This window comes from Drosophila santomea, chromosome 2L (genome assembly GCF_016746245.2).
Source record: "Drosophila santomea strain STO CAGO 1482 chromosome 2L, Prin_Dsan_1.1, whole genome shotgun sequence".
NCBI lineage: Eukaryota > Metazoa > Arthropoda > Insecta > Diptera > Drosophilidae > Drosophila > Drosophila santomea.
Genome location: NC_053016.2, coordinates 15,004,893 through 15,023,165, shown reverse-complemented (window position 1 = coordinate 15,023,165; position 18,273 = coordinate 15,004,893). Strand labels below are relative to the sequence as shown.

General features: G+C 40.3%; 3 protein-coding genes across 3 annotated transcripts; all 3 read right to left on the bottom strand.

Moving 5' to 3' along the window:
- Nucleotides 1-10,126: 10,126 nt before the first annotated feature.
- Nucleotides 10,127-10,809, bottom strand: LOC120457199 (cyclin-dependent kinase 8). The gene is made up of 2 exons (XM_039644556.1): nt 10,741-10,809; nt 10,127-10,571 (listed from the first exon to the last, which is right to left on the bottom strand). Exons 1-2 carry the CDS (start codon nt 10,750-10,752, stop codon nt 10,278-10,280), a joined length of 306 nt encoding a protein of 101 aa, XP_039500490.1. The 5' UTR covers nt 10,753-10,809; the 3' UTR covers nt 10,127-10,277.
- Nucleotides 10,810-11,671: 862 nt separating this feature from the next.
- On the bottom strand, nt 11,672-12,101 carry LOC120458028 (glycine-rich RNA-binding, abscisic acid-inducible protein). The gene is made up of 2 exons (XM_039645537.1): nt 12,029-12,101; nt 11,672-11,954 (listed from the first exon to the last, which is right to left on the bottom strand). Exons 1-2 carry the CDS (start codon nt 12,038-12,040, stop codon nt 11,748-11,750), a joined length of 219 nt encoding a protein of 72 aa, XP_039501471.1. The 5' UTR covers nt 12,041-12,101; the 3' UTR covers nt 11,672-11,747.
- Nucleotides 12,102-17,401: 5,300 nt separating this feature from the next.
- LOC120458015 (fibrinogen-like protein 1) lies at nt 17,402-18,273 on the bottom strand. Its single transcript, XM_039645515.1, has 2 exons — nt 17,557-18,273; nt 17,402-17,498 (listed from the first exon to the last, which is right to left on the bottom strand). The coding sequence occupies exons 1-2, from the start codon at nt 18,189-18,191 to the stop codon at nt 17,438-17,440; spliced, it is 696 nt and encodes a 231-aa protein (XP_039501449.1). The 5' UTR covers nt 18,192-18,273; the 3' UTR covers nt 17,402-17,437.

Here is an 18,273-nt window from a genome sequence, read left to right as displayed (position 1 = left end):
TAATAAGTTAAGTTATAATAAGTTATAATAAGTTGATAGAATTATAATATCTTTCAAAAGAGACACTTAAAGTAATTAGAATCTCTTTTTCTGTAAGAAGACTTTATATTTTCTGTTCTATTTCTTTATTTATGTACATGTTATGTGGTTTTAACTGTGGAGCTGTGGCAATTTGTAAATTTAAATAATTCAAATTAGCACTCGAAGGGCTCCGCCTTATGTTCTGGCGACCGTTTCCGACCGGGCTTGGGCTAATGGATTTTTCCACGCCTAATTACCATTACTTAGCCGAAAGGGGCAAAAAAATCACAGACACACACACACACAAACACACACGCGGGTAGAAAAGGTAAAATTGCATTAAAAATTATCGCTTTTTTTAGAAACTATGCTTTTCGTTTATTATTTTTTGTAACTTGAGAGTGTATGCAAATGGAATTTCATAGTCACCATTAACACCTTTTTGCACTGTCTCTCCTTCACACCTGTTTCTTGTGGTCCACACCTATTTTTTTGTTCGCATATTTTATGTGACGTTGGGTGAAATTAAAAAAATAAAATAAAAATGCATTTAATTAAATGCCACACAAATGCTGCGAAAAACGTTTCCAACGTGTGATATTTTATGCCAGAAGTCGGGGGAGTTTTTCTCCTCCTCTTCACTGCTCTGTTGTTCTCGTTTCTCATTGTCGTGGGGACAGTCGAAAAATGCATTTTCATAACGTTACTGGGCATTATAAATGTGTTAAGTTGGGGTGGCTCGGGTCTTGAATAGTTTGTCTCTAAGAGCAAATAAAATATTCTGGCAAAAGATCAAGTTTTATTCAAGTTTTTCAATTACCTGCGAAATGTATTTAATAACAAAACATTTCACGGGAGTGTCTAAAACAAAGAGTCTTATAAAAATCTTAAAGCAAAAGTGGTTTCCGATTCTCCTGATGATTGACAGCATTCAAAATCTGGTCGCAACTCTGATGCATTTCCATCTAGCCCTTTGGGCTGTAAACCAGTCGTGGATCTCCGAAATTTTGGCAACAGCTCAACCTGCAACCAGTTCCGATTTCTGCTTACCTTGTAGTTAGGCATGGATTTGCACATCTGCCTCCCATTTCGCACGAAGTGATTTTTTCCTTTTGTTCGAATGTCGCACAGAGGATGCAACGGAAATTGTACTGAGGGCATGGCCATTATTCTCTTCACTCAGCCAAAAGCCCAAGGAGACGACATACGCAGCTGAATTTGTCATATCATAGTCCTTCGGGCTACTGCCTAGGTACCTGGTAGTCCTAAAAACGGGGTATACTAGGTATCTGCAATTGGTAGGTTACAATTCTTGCATTAAAGAAGACTTCATGCTGAAAACTTTGGCTTCTTTAGCAACATTTAATTGATAATAAATTATTAAACGCCTTACGTGTATTTAATGCCAGTTAGAAAACAGCTTTGAAAGTGGTATTTTTAAGAACGTCGTATGATTGAAATAGTGGGTATAGCACAATCGGGTATATCTAGCCACTTTCTGAAGAGATTTTTTCTGTTTATGCGTTTTTCTGAAGCCACCAGCCGACAAAATTGCAGCCGACAGTTTGGCACATTCCCATTTCGAGGCCCTGGCATAACAACGCCCACTTTTTGGACACTGTTTGCATACGTGCCCGTTGTGAAATTGCCTGGGCGCACTCCTCAAATCATTGGCCGCTGCCACGCCCCCGCCTACGGTGGTCGCCCAGCCGCCCCCCGCCCCCTTTGGTCTGTGGAAGCGCAACATGTTAGTGACACCATCGAAATGGAAAACGACATGGAACATGGCAACAATAACGAGCGGCAATAACAAACAACTTCGAATTGTCGCCCCACCATGAGGCAGGTAAGAAAACCGTGCGGAAATTGAAGTGTGAAGTGTGTGAGTGGATTAGTTATCCTGAAAATTGTTGCCGTTTGGCAAATTTCCTTCTGATTTGCTGCACTCACTCGCTTCTGGCCGACATATTTCAGCTTATGCTCACAGCTTGGAAGTTGGAAGCCGGGAGCTGAGGACTCAAGCTCAAAAAGATATGCTCTCGGGGCAAACAGCAAAAATTTCTTTTTAAGGCAAAGTTTAGCTGATTTGCTGCTGCAACTCTAGCAATCCCCCGAGGATAACCGTCTGTAAATATGTATGTATATCGCTGACATTTTTCCTTCAGCCCCATATTCGCTTTCCACCATTTCCCCACCGGTTTGTTTACGCTGCAAAGACGCGGCACTGCAGTGGCTCATAGGCAAATGTTAGAAAAAAAAATATAAGAAAAGACATGAAAATTTCGATTGAGTGACTGTCAGATGAGCTTCTGATACGATGGACATGATAAATATCTTGTTAAAGTCCAATCTAATTAATATTATTTTACAGAAAACGTATAAATTATATGAATTATTCATATTCATACCCATTTATAAATACGTCAACTAAGCAGTAAATTATAAGTTAAAAACGCATTACAGTGCAGTGAGCTTTACATATTATGTATTTTATTTGTGTGTTTTGGTCATGTATTTAAGCCTACGCTAAATAATTCTCATACATTTTAAGTAGTTGTTAACAATATTTTTGTTAAACAATATCATAGGACAAGCGAGCCTCTGTCATATGCCCTAAGATGAACTCTTCTGTTTATGTGGAACTTCGCCTAAGTCGTCGTCTGCGGCATTTCCAGCTCTCCAGCTTCCAATTCCCGATCCACCAACACATTGCACATACGCCGTGTGGTGCAGTGGAGTTCCGTTGACGGTATTTTGCCTATAAAACTTGCAAGAATTCGTTGTGTCAATTGTGTACCCATGCACCCCACTTTCTTCCCCGCATTTCAAGTCTGGCTGGCTGACTTGCCTAGCTGGCAAATACTCCTTTTCTCCTTTGCCGCCTTAAATTTTGCTTAACAAATTGGCATTTTTAGTGTGACAGAGAGAGGGCTTTAAGCCAAACACGAAGTCGTTTGCAGCTACGTTTTGCGCGAAATTGTGGCTGTAGCTGAAAGCAAACCATCAAGTCTGCATTACATGGGGCGTATGCGTAATTTCGGATGCAGTAAAAATCCAGCTGCAGATGTTTCGAAGCACGAAATTAATTACGAAAAATAAGTACGCAGATATGTATACACACATATACGCGGCCGGATACTGACGCATAATAGGAAGGAGAAGGACCAACACAAGGAACAGCCAGAACAGCCAGAACAGCCAAAACGCCAGAATAATAATAATAAGTAACAAAAATAAACTTTACACGCTCAAGAAAAGCAGCAAAAACAGAAGAGACGAAGGATGCACGGTGGCATAAGCAGCAGAGGCTATAAACAAGCATATGCTAAGGCAGAAGGCATAAAAATAAATCCGAAGAAGGGAAAACTTTTTATATTATCTGACTACGTTGTGCGAGTGTGTGTGCGATGAATATGTGTGTGCGTTTTGTGTATATTTGAGTTTTGCAGATCACTCTCGAATGCCTGAGTATCCGTCACGAAGGACCACGAAGACGCTTTGCATCTGACGGCTCTCAAACTTTTAACTCTTCCCAAAATAAAAGAAATGTGTATAACAATTAATAACGTCTTTATGCACCTACTTAGTTTGAATTGATATAATATATTATATAGTTCATTTGTACTTTTAAGCCAAATGATGGCGAAGAAGGGTCTTTTTAGCGCAAATCTATTTAAATATATTTCCACTAAGAAAATGGTTTTCATTTTGTCAACGTTTTCTATCTCATTCACTTGATTTCCATTGTCTTACTTTCCGTCTTGACCCGTTTTACTTATTCTTATTCCTGGACTTTGTATTGTAAGCATTTTATTTTACTGCCAAAGGCAAAGGCCGAGCCTAGGGCTTAAACGTAAAATAAAGGCAGCAATTAGTGCTATATAAAGAAATCATAAAGTGTAAATAATATTTTTCTAGTGTAAATGAAAAGCAAGCAGTAGCAGTATAGGACACCGGAACAGGACCAAACAGCAAATACATATTATTTACGGCTTTAGTTGTTTTGGCATTTAAAGGGCAAACAGCCAGCAATCAGTTGACAAAGCCTATTTTGAAAAATTACTTGGTAAACAAAATATTTAAATAAGAGACACAAGTTTGGACAGACATGAGTGATGTGTAAATGCAAGTGCTTCTTTCTTATGAAACTATTTTTCTGCTTTAAAGTTGAACCTCTTAGTTCTGATCGACATTTAGGTAAATATATTTTTAAATACTTCAACTTCAATTATTTCCTCATGGCTTTCTCTGTTCTGTGTCCCCTTGTACTTTCGCTATGCAACACGTCTTTATTTATTCGAAGCGAAATAAATCTCAGAAAGCACATTTGCTTTACAACAAATGCATGCGAAATGCATTTCCTCATGCACAATCTAAATGAATTTATGACTACGATTCACAAAAACTCAATAAAATATGACTGTTAACTGTGAATTTGTCCTGCATTCAGATTGCATGCATAAAACCATCAGGGAAACCACCAAAATAAAAAAACGCTATATATATAAATATATGTACATACATCTATAGATATAAAGTGTTTCTGTAGGGAAGGAGCGTGGAAGGTAAGAGTTTGTCTCTCGGCTTTACTTGGAGTGCAGTGGGAATGAGGACAATTCCTGACGGGAATCACGTAACGAAGTGCATTGTTAAAATATAATAAAATTGCAATTTTGCGTTCATGTTGCAATGTGGCGTCATATCCTTTTTCCTTTAATTTTTCACGAATTCGCCATTTCGTAGTTCCGAAAAACTGAAACTATCCGACACTCCGGCACTCCGACACTCCGGCGCCACCCGGCCAGTCCTTGGTCCTTTTTGGGCGGAACATCGTCCTCCGTTTTCTATGCACACTCCATAGATTTTAATGCAATTTTCTCAATGGCGGGGTGGTCGCTCTGCAGCCCCAGACTCTCTGCGTATGTTTGAGTGTACATATTTTTATTTTCGCTGCTGTCATTGTCGCAGCTGCCAAAGCCTTTGTTCTTGGCCCGTCGAGGGTGCGAGTCGAGTGGTGTCCGAGTCCGAGCTTCAAGCTTCGAGCATCGAGCTGCAAATAGTTAGCTGAGATCTGGGAGGATGGAGGTGGAAGTGGAAGTGGGAGCTGGGAGGTGAAAGTGGGTTCGGATCCAAGTCCGTCCATTCCCGCTGGAATGTTACGTTTAGTGGGCAGTGTTGACTATTTCTCCTTTCTATCTAATGCTAAATGTTTCTAAAGAATATTTTTATTACACCTCCTAAATGATACTTCGTCTCAATTAAATAAAATGTAAACATAGTCTAAGCTTGAAAAGAAGCTCCTAGATTAATTTGGTTTTTATAACAGCACTTGATGTATAAATTACAAGAATGCATTCTTTCGCTACAAGCTTCATTGAGAAAAGCTGAAATATTTAAGGGTAGTTTAGAATTCTTTTTTCCAAAGTATATATTCGACATCACTGCTAGTGGCTGCTGTTGTTTCTAGATGGTTTCAGTTTGGTTTGCCTGCTCGGACAGCGTATCCGTTTGCTAGTTTCTCTCCGGCTTTTGGCCATATTTCTGCACTCAATTGTCCTTCAGTGCATTTTGTGGTCGCCTCCATTCTCCATTCACCATTCGCCATTCGCCTTTCTGCATTGTGTTTGTCATCTCTCCCTCTTAGCCAGAGCTGTAAAGTATAATGCCTTTGTTTGTTCGCGCAATAAAAAATGATTACTTTAATTTCCGAGCCACATAAAAAGGCACGTCTAACATGAGAAATCGCTGTCATTGCCGGTTGGTCTTCTCTTCTCAGCCACCTAAAGTGGCTGCATTGACCATGGACCTAGAAGGGGAAATGCATTAGAGGCTTTGGCAGGAAAGCTTATTCCTGCCATGGCGGTGTAATGGCACAGATTATTCTTTTATATTTCCTTTGATTAGAATACTTGAGTGTAGGCAGTTTCTCATGTCATTTCTCATAAACACATTATTTACTACAAAATGCCCACTTAATATTGAATACTCATCAGTAATGCTTAGTTATAGCTATACAATAACTATTTTGATTAAGAAAAACTTATACTAACTGAAAATTTATCCTTTATCCTCTTCCATGCCATTTTTTCCCTCGTGACAATCGTAGCAAAAATATGCCTGCCATGCCTTTTCCTGAACTTGATGTTTTTCTTCTTCGGGTTTTTTTATTTTCTGTTATTTGGGCCCCTTTTTGTTTTCTCTGTTTTGTGTCAAACCGCATTGGGCCACAAAACAGAAGTCAGAGCCATATCCTGGCACGAGGTCCTTGGGTCACCAACGCGCTGAGCTGCTAAGCGAAAACTTTATGCACCAAATTGTTTTCACCTGCTGTCCCAAATTTATAACACCTCACCCACTCACGGCCCCTTCTTTATATATATTTTTTATTTTTATTTGTATAATCCTTTCGGTTATGGGCCACGACACCCGCATCCTTTTTTGTGGGGGCGCCGAGCAACTTTTGGGGATGACAGAAACCAGCATTGGAATTTGCGAGCCGGCGCAGGGATTAAGCGAAAGACAAAAACCGGAGGCGACTCCAAAATGCGGATTCCACTGTTCACTGCTCACAATGCCGTTCCGCAAATCACCGGTACAGTGGGTCCAATTCGCACTTCAAGTTCTCCTGTGCTTCGGGGCTTCGGAGCTCCAGACTCTCTTCACTTTATGGCCGCATCTCTAATTTTGCATAATGTTGTTGAGCGATTTTTACGACACCCTACTGAGGGTCACTCATAATGGCCAGCACACTTGTTGTGCCCGCCGGCTACTCGGCGAAAATGGAAGTTCTCTCGACGACCACTTTTGAATGACCCTCATTAAACGACCAGAAATTATATTAAATTTGCCAACGAACAAAACGCCCGTCGGCGGTGTTGGTGGCGTTGGAGGCGAGAAATGTTTGCTGCATAAAAAAGTTGTAAATATTTTTATGCCTGCATTAATATGCAACGCCAACCACTGTAGATGGCCGGCTGTCCACGGGGAAGTGGGTGTGAGTGGCAGGATGGGCTCCTTTCTGGCTTGCTGTCGCTGCTAATACCACCGCTAATAAAATCTTACTGCCGCAGTAGCGCCAGCCTCCTCCAGATTCGCCATCGCAGCCATGAAGCACAGCTGTGTGCAGTCATTTTTACTGCTGCACTGCAAAGGCATAGAAAGTCGGCGGTATAATAGGGACTCCTCCTACTCTCCTCCTCTCCCGCCCACTTCCTTCTCGGGGGCGGAACCCTGAGAGGGCGTGGCCAGATCCAGTTGAAGCCAAAAGGCCAAAGTGTTTAAGTGCGCAAAGTTTGTTTTTAGATTGCCGGCGGCCACTAGTTCAACACAATGATCTTTGGCCGGAAATGAAGTGTGCTGTTATTCATGTCACGCACTAAACTAATTATAAATCACTTCTCAGCGTTTTAGTTTAATTGAAATTAGCTAAATGCATTATAAAATTTGGCCAGCGTTTTTAGTAATAGTACGTACTATTACCTTTAAGTAACATCTACTTGTTATCATACTTTCATGTTAAATACAAGCATATTTACATTATGCTTGTAATTTATAAATTTATTTAAAGTTCATAACTTGCAAACTAGTTGATGCCTAGCCACTTTGGTTAAAGATTCAACATCATTGAGGTACATAAAGTTTTACCCACATGACTTGGCTATTTAATCATTTTTTACTGCCAACATAATATTTTTCAAACGTTTTCCAAGCACGTCAAGTACTTTTAATGGTCAAAACAAAGACCTGCAGCTTCCGTCATATTTGAGCATGTCACTGGTGCCGCTTTGTTGTCTGAGCCCGCTCATTTCTCGTCATATGAATACGGGAGAATAGCATTTTGCAGATTGCAAATATTATAATATTCCCACACAGATGCTTTCTGACAGCTCAAGAGTCGCTGCCTGTAGTCCTGTCTATCCTTGGCGCACATGGTCGGTCCTGGTTCGCTTTGGTTCGTATCGCATTTCTTGCTTTGTTTGGGCTGGCTGTCTAACTGTCAGTTCGGTTGGCTTTTGTTGGTAATTATTCAGATTTTGTTTGCATTTCATGCATAAATAAATCACTGAAAATTGCGGCTCAAAACTATAAATGCCAAGTCATACAACTGTCACTGTTTGGTGAGTAGAGATGGCAACGGAGCCCTGGGAAGTTTGATAATATTCTCGGTGGGGCACTAAACTGCAGCTGGCTCTCATTAGTACACAGTCGCTATGCCGCGCTCCCTTTACTCTAATTTAATCAAGTTGAATGGCAAAAGAAATTACGCTTTCTTTTTCGGCGGGTGCTTCAAGAAATACACAACAAAAAACGACGAAGAAACGAAGAAAATTACCATGGCTAACAACATTTGGGGCCGCGCGTCCTTTATGTAAATTGCGGCCAAATTAGTGAGTCAAGGAATACCGAATCCCGGTACAGGTGAAGAAAAACAGACACTTAGAGGTTACTGCTCCAGCTCCAGCTTGGCCCCACCAAATGACTCCGGGGCTGGGAGAATTACTTAACCGCCGGCCAAGTGGGTGCACATAAAGATCCATTAGATGCAAAAGGTAAGTGGGTAAGTGGGTAAGCGACAACATCAGTGGCCCCATCAAATTTTAATTTGCATTCAAATGAATTGGCATATCAAATATTAACAATGTATGGAAAATGCTAATTTGCCCTGCACCCCACCTTCCATGGTCATAATACGATTACAGATTGTATCTAAACAGCATCGAATAAATCGTTGTTAATAAATGCATTACAAGTAAGTAAAACAACAGAAACCTTGTCACAATACTGCTGCTATCGGAGCTCAGCTATTTCGAATGAGCTATAATATTTCCCAGTAACATATTAAGCAAATTTACCAGCAGTTTTCAACCTTTTCTTCTTAATTGTTTAGTCATAAAGCTGTTCGGGTAACGATTGGATACGTATGCCTCGATGAACTTGATGATTTGATTAAAAGTTGCCGCAAAATGTGTGTTTCCCCGCTTAAGCCGAAAATCATTAGGGGTTTCAATTTAATTCCCTAATCCGCAACATCCTTTTCTTCCGCCTCCTCGCAGGGAATTGGGCCCGAATCTTTCATCTCTCTCCACTTTCCCCTTTCCACTTTCCACCGACTTCAATATAATCCCCAAAGTGCGATTTTCTTACGACCCAATCCACATCGTTCTGGCTCCACAGTCGACTGTCATCAACGACGTCAAAAGCGCTGCCCGCTGAGCCAACAATTAACAATTAAAACCCCAAAGCGCACAACTCAATTTTGCAATACACACAGAGATCGGGTGAGGCAAACACTGCAATGGCAATCTCATAGATACATATATATATATATATATATGTATATATTCCGTAGATAGCAGGGGATAGATAAGGGTAACCCACAACAACAATATTCCGGCACCAATGGGCACTACTGCCACGGCTAAGTTCCCTGTGTGCTCCGGAGTCGCACTTACAACTAAAAACTTGTTACGTATTTAATTGCAATTAAAAAGTTGTTTTGTAGTTACGAGTGTTGGTGTTCTTGGCTTTCTTGGTCGCTGGGCGGGTGGCTGGCTGTATAGCCAACGCTGACTGGCGTTGTTTTGTCAGACTGGCAACTACGGGACAGGATGGCTTCGAAATTGTCTCCAATAACAAAACCAGAACCAAAACCCCAAAGACTCTGAAGCCGGGATGAAGTCATTACAAGGCGAAATGAAAATGCGTGGAAAAGAAGCCAAAAGGGTTTTCCGCTTAATGACTTTGATGGTGTTTCGCTGCTTTCGGATAAAGGAACCAAAGATTCCACCGACCCTCCCACTTTCACTCCCACTCGCTCTCCTCTGATTTCAACGATAGCACTCATTAGAGTTTTGCGATTTTTGGCTTACAACTTTGGCCATAACAATTGGCCATGGCCATCATCGCGGTTTTGACACAAAACGCGAAGCCATTGCTGAATTCACATCCAAATAGGAGGCAAATTGTCTGCTCTTTGGCCTCGTAAACAAATTGCCTTTATTTGATTTCACGTAATTTTCTTTGACAAAGCGTTATTTCTTTATTAAACTAAAATAAAGCATTATAATTAAATGCTTAAAGTATCTGTACAGAAAATGATAATTATGTCTTTGTTTGTTAGGAATCGTGTATTTTTAAAAGTATTTTTTCATGTTGTGTTTATCTGTATGAGCATGGCTTTAAGTGATGGCTTCTGAGCTCTCTAGATGGTGGTCAGTCTATGGGTAGATGTCCTTCTTAAGGAGCATAAAGGAGCATTAGCCGAAGAAGTTAAATAAGTTCTCCTGCTGCTGCTGTTGCTGCTGACCTCCACCGCCTTGCTGCTGCTGTTGTTGCCCCTCGAAGAACTCCACTCCGCCGCCAAAAGGACCTCTGAGTATGACACCCTCCTCCTGCTGCTGCTGCTGTTGACCACCGCCAAAGCCGCTTTGCTGCTGCTGCTGCTGCTGCTGCTGTTGGAAACCGCCTTCTAAGCGTTCGATATCCCTAACAATTTGGCCGAACGGAAACTGGGCCGATGCAAAGGCGAAGAGCGCAACAAATACTATTATCTGCAAAAATACAAAAATATTTTTATATTTTTAAGATCGAATAATAACATAGTTGTCTATATTTTCTGATGCTCCGATCGAAAATGGTGTGTTATTTAATCTATGTGTATAGATATTTTTTAAAAATCTACCGTGTTAAATTTAAATTAAAATTTTTAGCAATACATACCACAAATTTCATTTCGAGTATTGTACCTTACTCCTTGAGCTAACTATCTTGTTTCACCGAATTGCAAAAATCAACTGTTTGAGTTTCGGCTGCTGGCTGTGAGTATTTATCTGAATTTTTGATAGGCCCATACCCAATCCAAACTGGTTGGACACGGTGCGATCGCCGCTCGGACTTCCCTGTTCATATCATTGTGCACACGCTTGTGTTTATAGGGGATTTTTTCTGTTGTTGAATATGTTCAAGCATCTGGAGCCGACGGGCCCACTAAAAATACAGGTTTGCAATCAACTCTTTTCGGCGTTTGCTCTTCGCTAATCAAATTAGGTTTGTTGTTAAACTATTACTGTCAGAACTTTTTTGGATTTAACAATGTTGAATGAATCATTTTTGCTCATTTACTACATTAATGTTGTTATAGCAAAATATTACTTCCCGAAATGACACTAAACATATGTCATTAACCAATGAAGTGATTTTCGATTAGCCACTTGCTACTGGAGACTTTGCGGCTAAATAAATTCAATTAATAGATTACGTATAAAAAATGTTCATTTTTTGTTCCTAATTTTGTATGTTTGTATTCAATAAAAAATCCATACGGTTTATAAGCAAACAAAGTTACTTTAGGTTACTCAAAGGTAATGCTTTATATGTCAATCTAAATGTCTACAATACAACAATAAAAAATAAAAAATCCATACGTCTTTATAAGCAAACGAAGTTACTTTAGGTTACTCATAAGTAATGTTTTGATATGTCAATCTAAATGTCTACAATAAAACAATAAAAAATCCATACGTCTTTATAAGCAAACAAAGTTACTTTAGGTTACTCAAAGGTAATGTTTTATATGTCAATCTAAACGTCTACAATAAAACATTGCCAAAATGTTAAATGGATCTTTTTGACAAAAAAAAAAAAATTGTGGTTTGTTTTTAAAAGTATTTTAAAATATCAAATAATTTATTTTAATTTTTAGTTGTCGTACTCAAATAATAACACACTTAGAAGAAGCCTCCTTGCTGCTGCTGCTGCTGCTGTTCAAATCCTCCAAATCCTCCGAAGCCTTCCTGCTGTTGTTGCTGTTGTCCGAATCCACCCCCAAATCCACCTCCGAATCCTTCTTGTTGCTGCTGTTGGCCACCGAATCCTCCGAATCCAAATTGAGGCAGCGCGGAGGCAACGGCGATAAGGGCCACAAAAACGATCACCTGAGGAAGAAGAGGCGTTTAATATTAAATAGTCCTCTAATCCTGCGAGGTGTAGCTCAGGAAACGCCACTTACCAAGAATTTCATGTTGGATTTGAAAATAAATTCGATTTGTAGTAATATCCCAGAAGATGAGGATGCTTCGATGTTGCACTCGATACTGTGCCCTTTCTGCCGGGTCTTTCCCTATTTATACGATTTTTTCGAAGTCATATAATGTTTGAATTTCGGAGGTTCTTTACCCACACTGAAATCAAAACTTGTCCCAGACACTGGACCAGACGTAGGGGCTTTCCTCACAGCTGACCAGCGTTTCTCTTTCAAACCGGTTTTGAATTTGTTGTGGTTATTGACCGGTTTCCGTTTTCTTCTTCTCTTTTGGGGAACAGGCGCCAGGTGCGTGGCTTTTGATTTGAATTTAAATTGTTTTTATATTTAAATAGCATTTTTTGAATTTATGACTAAGCTATTCAGTTCATAGAGGCACGTTTCCAAGAATCAATATATTAAGCCAAATCTAGAGCTGCTACTTGACGGTATTGAGGCCGTTGTTTCCTTAAGCCCATGTTTACAATCGTGTGTGTATAATTATTGAGATCTACTGAGCTGGACATTTGTAAATCACCCCTTCCATCTGCAACATTTATATCCGGGCAAAAGTAAATGCAAATGAGCGACAACAAAAAGCATATTTTTTTTCAATTCGGTTACATTTCGCTAAGATAAACAAATTCCATTGACATAATCAAAAGAAACTTTGTTGTTTTCTTGTTTTTTTCGGTCCAAACGGAGCGAGCCAAGAGCACTCAATAGATATTCGTAAGTGTCTAGATGGGGAATCACCTGCAGCGAGTGGGGAATACTGGCGAGCGGAGACCCTGGAAATTTTTCCGTACCTCGACGAGGGTGAAGTGAAATTGCATTTGGTGTGCGGCGCCAGCGGCAATCGAGTTTGGCAATACGTGTTGCCCTCAACTTGGCTCTTAACCCTGCCATCCGAAAGGAGGGTGATGCGAAATACCGCGACGACGAAGACGGTGCCTTTGGCGCACTTCAGTGGAGCGCATAAAGCCCTAAATGAATTTATTTGGCTCATTTAAAGCAGCTAATTTATTTTTATTTTATCGAATTTGTGTTTAGTCGGGCACAAGTCCCCTCTGCCCCGTTGCTAACTAAGCCGTTTAGTGGGGGTAGTAGTGACTTTATCCGCTTAATGTTCAAGTAACTTACAACGCGAACTCGCTTAACTTACTTAAATCAAAGTAAGCCCTCTACTACTCTACTTCAAATAAACCACCGCTTCAAACCTAATCATAGAGCAGTTGCTTTTTGGAAATGTGCAGTAATTTCGGTAAAATGTCTAATGAACCCTTTTCGGAAGGCCTAGGCCCTTCAAATTGCAGAGCTCCGGGGAAAACCCTGTGGGCCAACGTCTTCGTCGCGTGTCAAAGTTGCAATATTCCACATTCAACATTCAACATTCAACGCTCTTTGACTCCTTTGATGGTGGCCCAACACGACACCCAACACGACACCAAAAGCCGTGCACTGAAATTTGTTCAAATTCATTTCAATTACCTCCAATTTTCAATAATTTTGTTCAAATTATATTCCATTAGGTTCAAAGACCCAAAAACACTTTGCATAAACATAATTAGCCTTTTGCTTACAACGCAAATTTTTCGGTCATTCTTTGCTCGTTTAAACTTTAATCAAGCTGAATTTATAATTGAATATTTTCGTCTCCGACAGGTCACAAAAAAGGTAAACAACAAACGGTTGACTATATTAACTTCTTGTTTGTTGTTAAGGAGGTTTTGTGGTAAGATATTAAAAAAATATTATATAACATTGCAAATTATAAACATTTTTGTGTACTAGATTACTTGCAATATCTTATATAAGATTCATTGCACGTTTGTTTATTTTATTTAAAATAAATGCATACATATTTTATGGATTACTTAGATTGGTTTATTCAAAGAAGTTTGTGTGCCGCAGAAAAATTTGTTTTGGTATCAATTAAAAACTTGATTGCGTAAACAAGAAAGCATTTTCTCATTTGTTACATAATATATAGTTTGGTAACACCCCACGTTTTTGGGCCAAGCGGTTTTTCGGGATATAGCTACGTTTAATTTTAAACTTTTGGCGCCAGTAACTTGGCTTGACTTTTTCGGCACCCCCGTCGACGCAGTGTCTTAGGTTATTTGGGTGGCTAGCAATGCATTAGCCCAGGCAGTATTTTATGCCCCACTGCAGGTGGGGCTGAATTTGTGGGGCGGCGAGTGGGTGGCTCCATATCCATCCACATGAATTTCGCATGCTTAAGCCGCAAACTTATGTGCGCGCACAGCTTGAAATCCAAGCTCACGTGAACTCAACTAGAAACTAAACCCGAAAGAAATGCTATTCCAAAGGGGAAGATGTCGGCTCTTCCGTATCTGGTCTGGTGCCGGCAACTTTGGCCAACATGTTAGCAGGGGCTTAGGACTTGGAACTCGACACTCAACAATTTTTGAGCCAAGTCAATGAGCAATTGACTGCAAACGCAAACGCAAACGCACCACCGCCACCTGCCCATGTATAGATATGCTATGTATGTATGTATGTAGATATATTCGTGATAACTTCCTTGCACTCTGCGGGCATCTGCATATTTTTGCGCAAATATGTTTTAATATGGGTTAGAAAAGTTTCCCACTGCACTCGCATCGCTTCTCTGGGGCGGCGAAGTTTTCTTTACTGCCTTTTGGCCCATTTTTTTTTTTGCCTTACCATGTTTTTTTTTATACTAAGTGCACTTCCGGCTGGAACGCGAGGAAAACTGAATTTTAGCTCTTGATGGATGTTTGTGTGGGGCAATTTCGAGACCAAACTTGGAAGTGATTTTGTAGGCTTTGACTTCATATTCATAGCTCCAATGAGGAGTGTCATTCCCCAATCCCAGCTAAATTCGGGCATATTTGCATATGATCAGTAAAGAAAAATATATGAGCCCTAAAAAGGGAATATTAAGTTAATAATAGATAAATAATTACATATAGTCATCATTAAATAAATGTGTGCAGTATGCATTAAATGATTTCCTTACATGGAAACTTGATGAAAATCAAGAACTTAACTTAACTTATTTGCGATAAAGCATGTGATTTCGAAATTTGAGAGAACAGCATGCAAGTTTAGATGTAATGTAAGGGCACAAGACATTTTGAAATGAATTTCGGTGCTTCATTTGCAGCCCCCACAGTGTAAGTGCCACAGGGTCCTCGTGCCACTCGCTAATTGTATTTCTTCACCTGAGCAAACTTTGGCCTTTAATCCCTTCGCCCTGCGACCAACAAAAGCGGCCCGCACTTTAGGCCTCACTCGAAGATTATGTCGCCTTGGATTCGCTTAAGTTGAGCCCGAGTAGTTTGCAGTTGGGTAACCAAGTGAAGATGCATCTGCGGCCGAGGAACGTGAAGAAGATGCAGACGAGGGGCTCTTAAAAGTTTGGTTTTAATTAAAGGAAATTTGCGTGCGTGGCACTTGATTTGTAGTTTTCTAGCGCTTCCGTGTGTGCGGGCATTTTCCACCCAGCTACCTGGGTACCCTAAAACCCCATAAAAAATATAAATATAATTGAAATTCTAAATTGCAATTGCCGCAAGTGCTCCTCCATTTGCAGATGCCAAGTTTCCGAGTTGCCAAGATGCTCGAATGCTCCAATGCTCGAATGCTCGAATGCTGGGATGCTTCGAATGCTGGAATTGCTGCAAATGCGGGCCTTCTCCGGCCTGAGGTTCAGGTCTGGGCAATTTCTTGTTGCCGCTCGTAATTAGAAGCAAATGCAAATTTACACTTTGAGTGTGTCGGTGATGACGGAAGTCATTGGTAAAACCAGAAGCTGTGGGCGGGCAGAAAGTTCGCTATGCCGCTGGAGTACGCCGCTTACCGCTGTTTGTCGCTGTGCAAGTGCAGATATAATGAGAAAAGTTTCAGGTAATGCAAGGACTCTGCCCGGGATGAAGGACTATCGGGTAAATATATTCCAGGATAAACATCCTCATCATAGGCTTGTTTTAAATGTCTGATTTGCGAGAGGAAGTATATTTTTTATTTTGCATCAATTATTCGTTTCACAATCAACCCAGCTTATTGAATACATTATTGCTACTTCTTAGCTTGCGTCACAAAATATTTTCTGATATCAGAGCCAAGATTATTAACACCTAGTTAATCATATCTCATTAGATCAAATACATCGCAAGCAGGCTCTTGATTTAAATAATAATCACACTGACATCCATGAGCGCACCTCACCGTTCGAGTTCATTTCCATACCAATCCATCTCGTTCTATACAAATGCACCTCATTCATGGCAAATTAATTACCGCAAAGCTATTAATCAACAAAAGGCGAGATAACCGGCAGATAAACGCGTCCTTGCTCTTCGAGTGGGCGCCATGCTTGGCGGTGTGGGAAAGGGGGCGTGGCAGTGGCGGTGGCCGAGGAAAACCCCCACGAAAAAGTTAATTTGGTGTATTAAGTGTAGCCGCAGTAGTAGCAATAAGTTGTAATGGCCACAGGACGATAGACATCAGTTTCGGTGGTCGGTGGTCGGTGGTCGGTGGAGGTTGTCGGTGTGGGATGAAATCCTTTCAAGCGTGAAATGTCCGAAATGGAAATGGAATTACCATTTGGCGAGTTTCCTCTTTTGACTTTTAACTGATGGGCAACAAGTGGAAATGAATGAATGACTGGGGGAAAGTAATTAAAATCGCTTCGTTCTCGCCTCGGCATTGCCTATCTGTGGCAAGTTGAGACAAAAACTTCTACATATTTCAAATCGAGATTTCGAAACACTCGTTTCCTAGTCACCAATGCCAGGCAGGCTGGGTTGTCAACGATGGCTTATAAGCGGCATTTCGCTTGAACGCATTTTCCTCAATTGGCCTTAGTACTGCCATACCACCCACACCCTGGGATTTCGGCTCCACAGCCTCGTTTGATCTACTTCTTAGTTGGTTTTTGCGTCACAGGCTTTTTGATGGGAGAGACTGAGGCAACCGCAGGTAAATGAGTTTTGATATTGACATGAATTATTCGCCTCACTAAGCCCAGCAAATGGGGGCATGTTTGATAAGTATCTATGTACGCACTTGCAAGCATTCTTGGGCATTTCTATTGGTTAGGGTAGCACTTGATAAATTACCTTTCACATTTTGATATACTTCTTAATTTAGATGTATAATTGCTTAATAGCACAACAGCATCAACAAAAACAATTCTTTTGAATTCTTTTCATACTCCTAATGAGAAGAAAATCCATAGTACCCCGAATCTCAATTGGAAGCTTTAAAAAACGAAGTGAGTGTCAATCGTATTATACGACCATTTCTTTAAAAACAACAAAACAAAGAATAAATCTTTTAAAATTTATTCTTTAATGGTTTTCAGTCTTTGTTTAATTTAACATACAATGTCAGTTCCAGAAAATATTACATTTTTGGCCGAATTAGCATCAGAATTTGTTTAGCATTCGGATCCCAACCTGTTAGTCTTTAAAAGGAAGTTTAATTGAAATAAAAAGAAATGCAAGAGTATAATCATATCCCACCTTAATTGACTGCCTGTCGAGTACCACCATCCGCTTTGTTTCTGTGCAGCATAATTAATTTCAGTTTTGGCATTGTTCCGATCGTAAGTCGAAAACTTAGCGTTAACTTGATTTTTAATAAAGATAAAGTTCTCGGTCTTGGGGTTGCCAATCGATTTGAGCCTATACCCTTCAGACTCGCCGCCGACGAGAATATTATCAAAATGATTTGAAAACTCGGAACCGTCTTTGGAATAAACCACCATGTACAATTCATGGGGCTGCGATTGAGTCAATACATGCAGAACTGCTAGTCCTCTAAAAAAGGTGGAGTCCAAGTAACCAAATCCATTCTCATATTCCGTCCAGTTACGGTTGAAATTCTCATCACCCAGATTGCGCAAAACGACTGTCCAACCGGGTCCCGCAATTTTTGAATCGCACAACACTTTAAATTCTGTGGGTTCGCCAGGCACCTTGATTTGCCTTATACCTTGTTCATCCTCAAAACCCAAACAGCTGCTGGGAAAGTCCTGCATTTGGGTTTCCTTTTCATTTGCCATCTCTTCAAGCTCACGATTTCTCTGTCTTAGTAGTAAATTCTCTTCGTTTAGTTGCCTGATGGAATCGTCTGTCGTATTGAGCCTAATCAACATATTTAATTTAGCATTTAAGTTTTTCACAATATTTCGATTATTGTCGAGCGCTTTGTTCAGTTGGTTATTCAGTACAGCAGAT

Excerpts from the sequence above, each read along its gene's own strand:
- LOC120458015 (XM_039645515.1), bottom strand. The coding sequence starts at position 18,191 with ATGTTGATTAGGCTCAATACGACAGACGATTCCATCAGGCAACTAAAC. Across the intron at positions 17,499-17,556 it reads TCGACAGGCAGTCAATTAAG|ACTAACAGGTTGGGATCCGA; the intron begins GTGGGATATGAT and ends TTCCTTTTAAAG.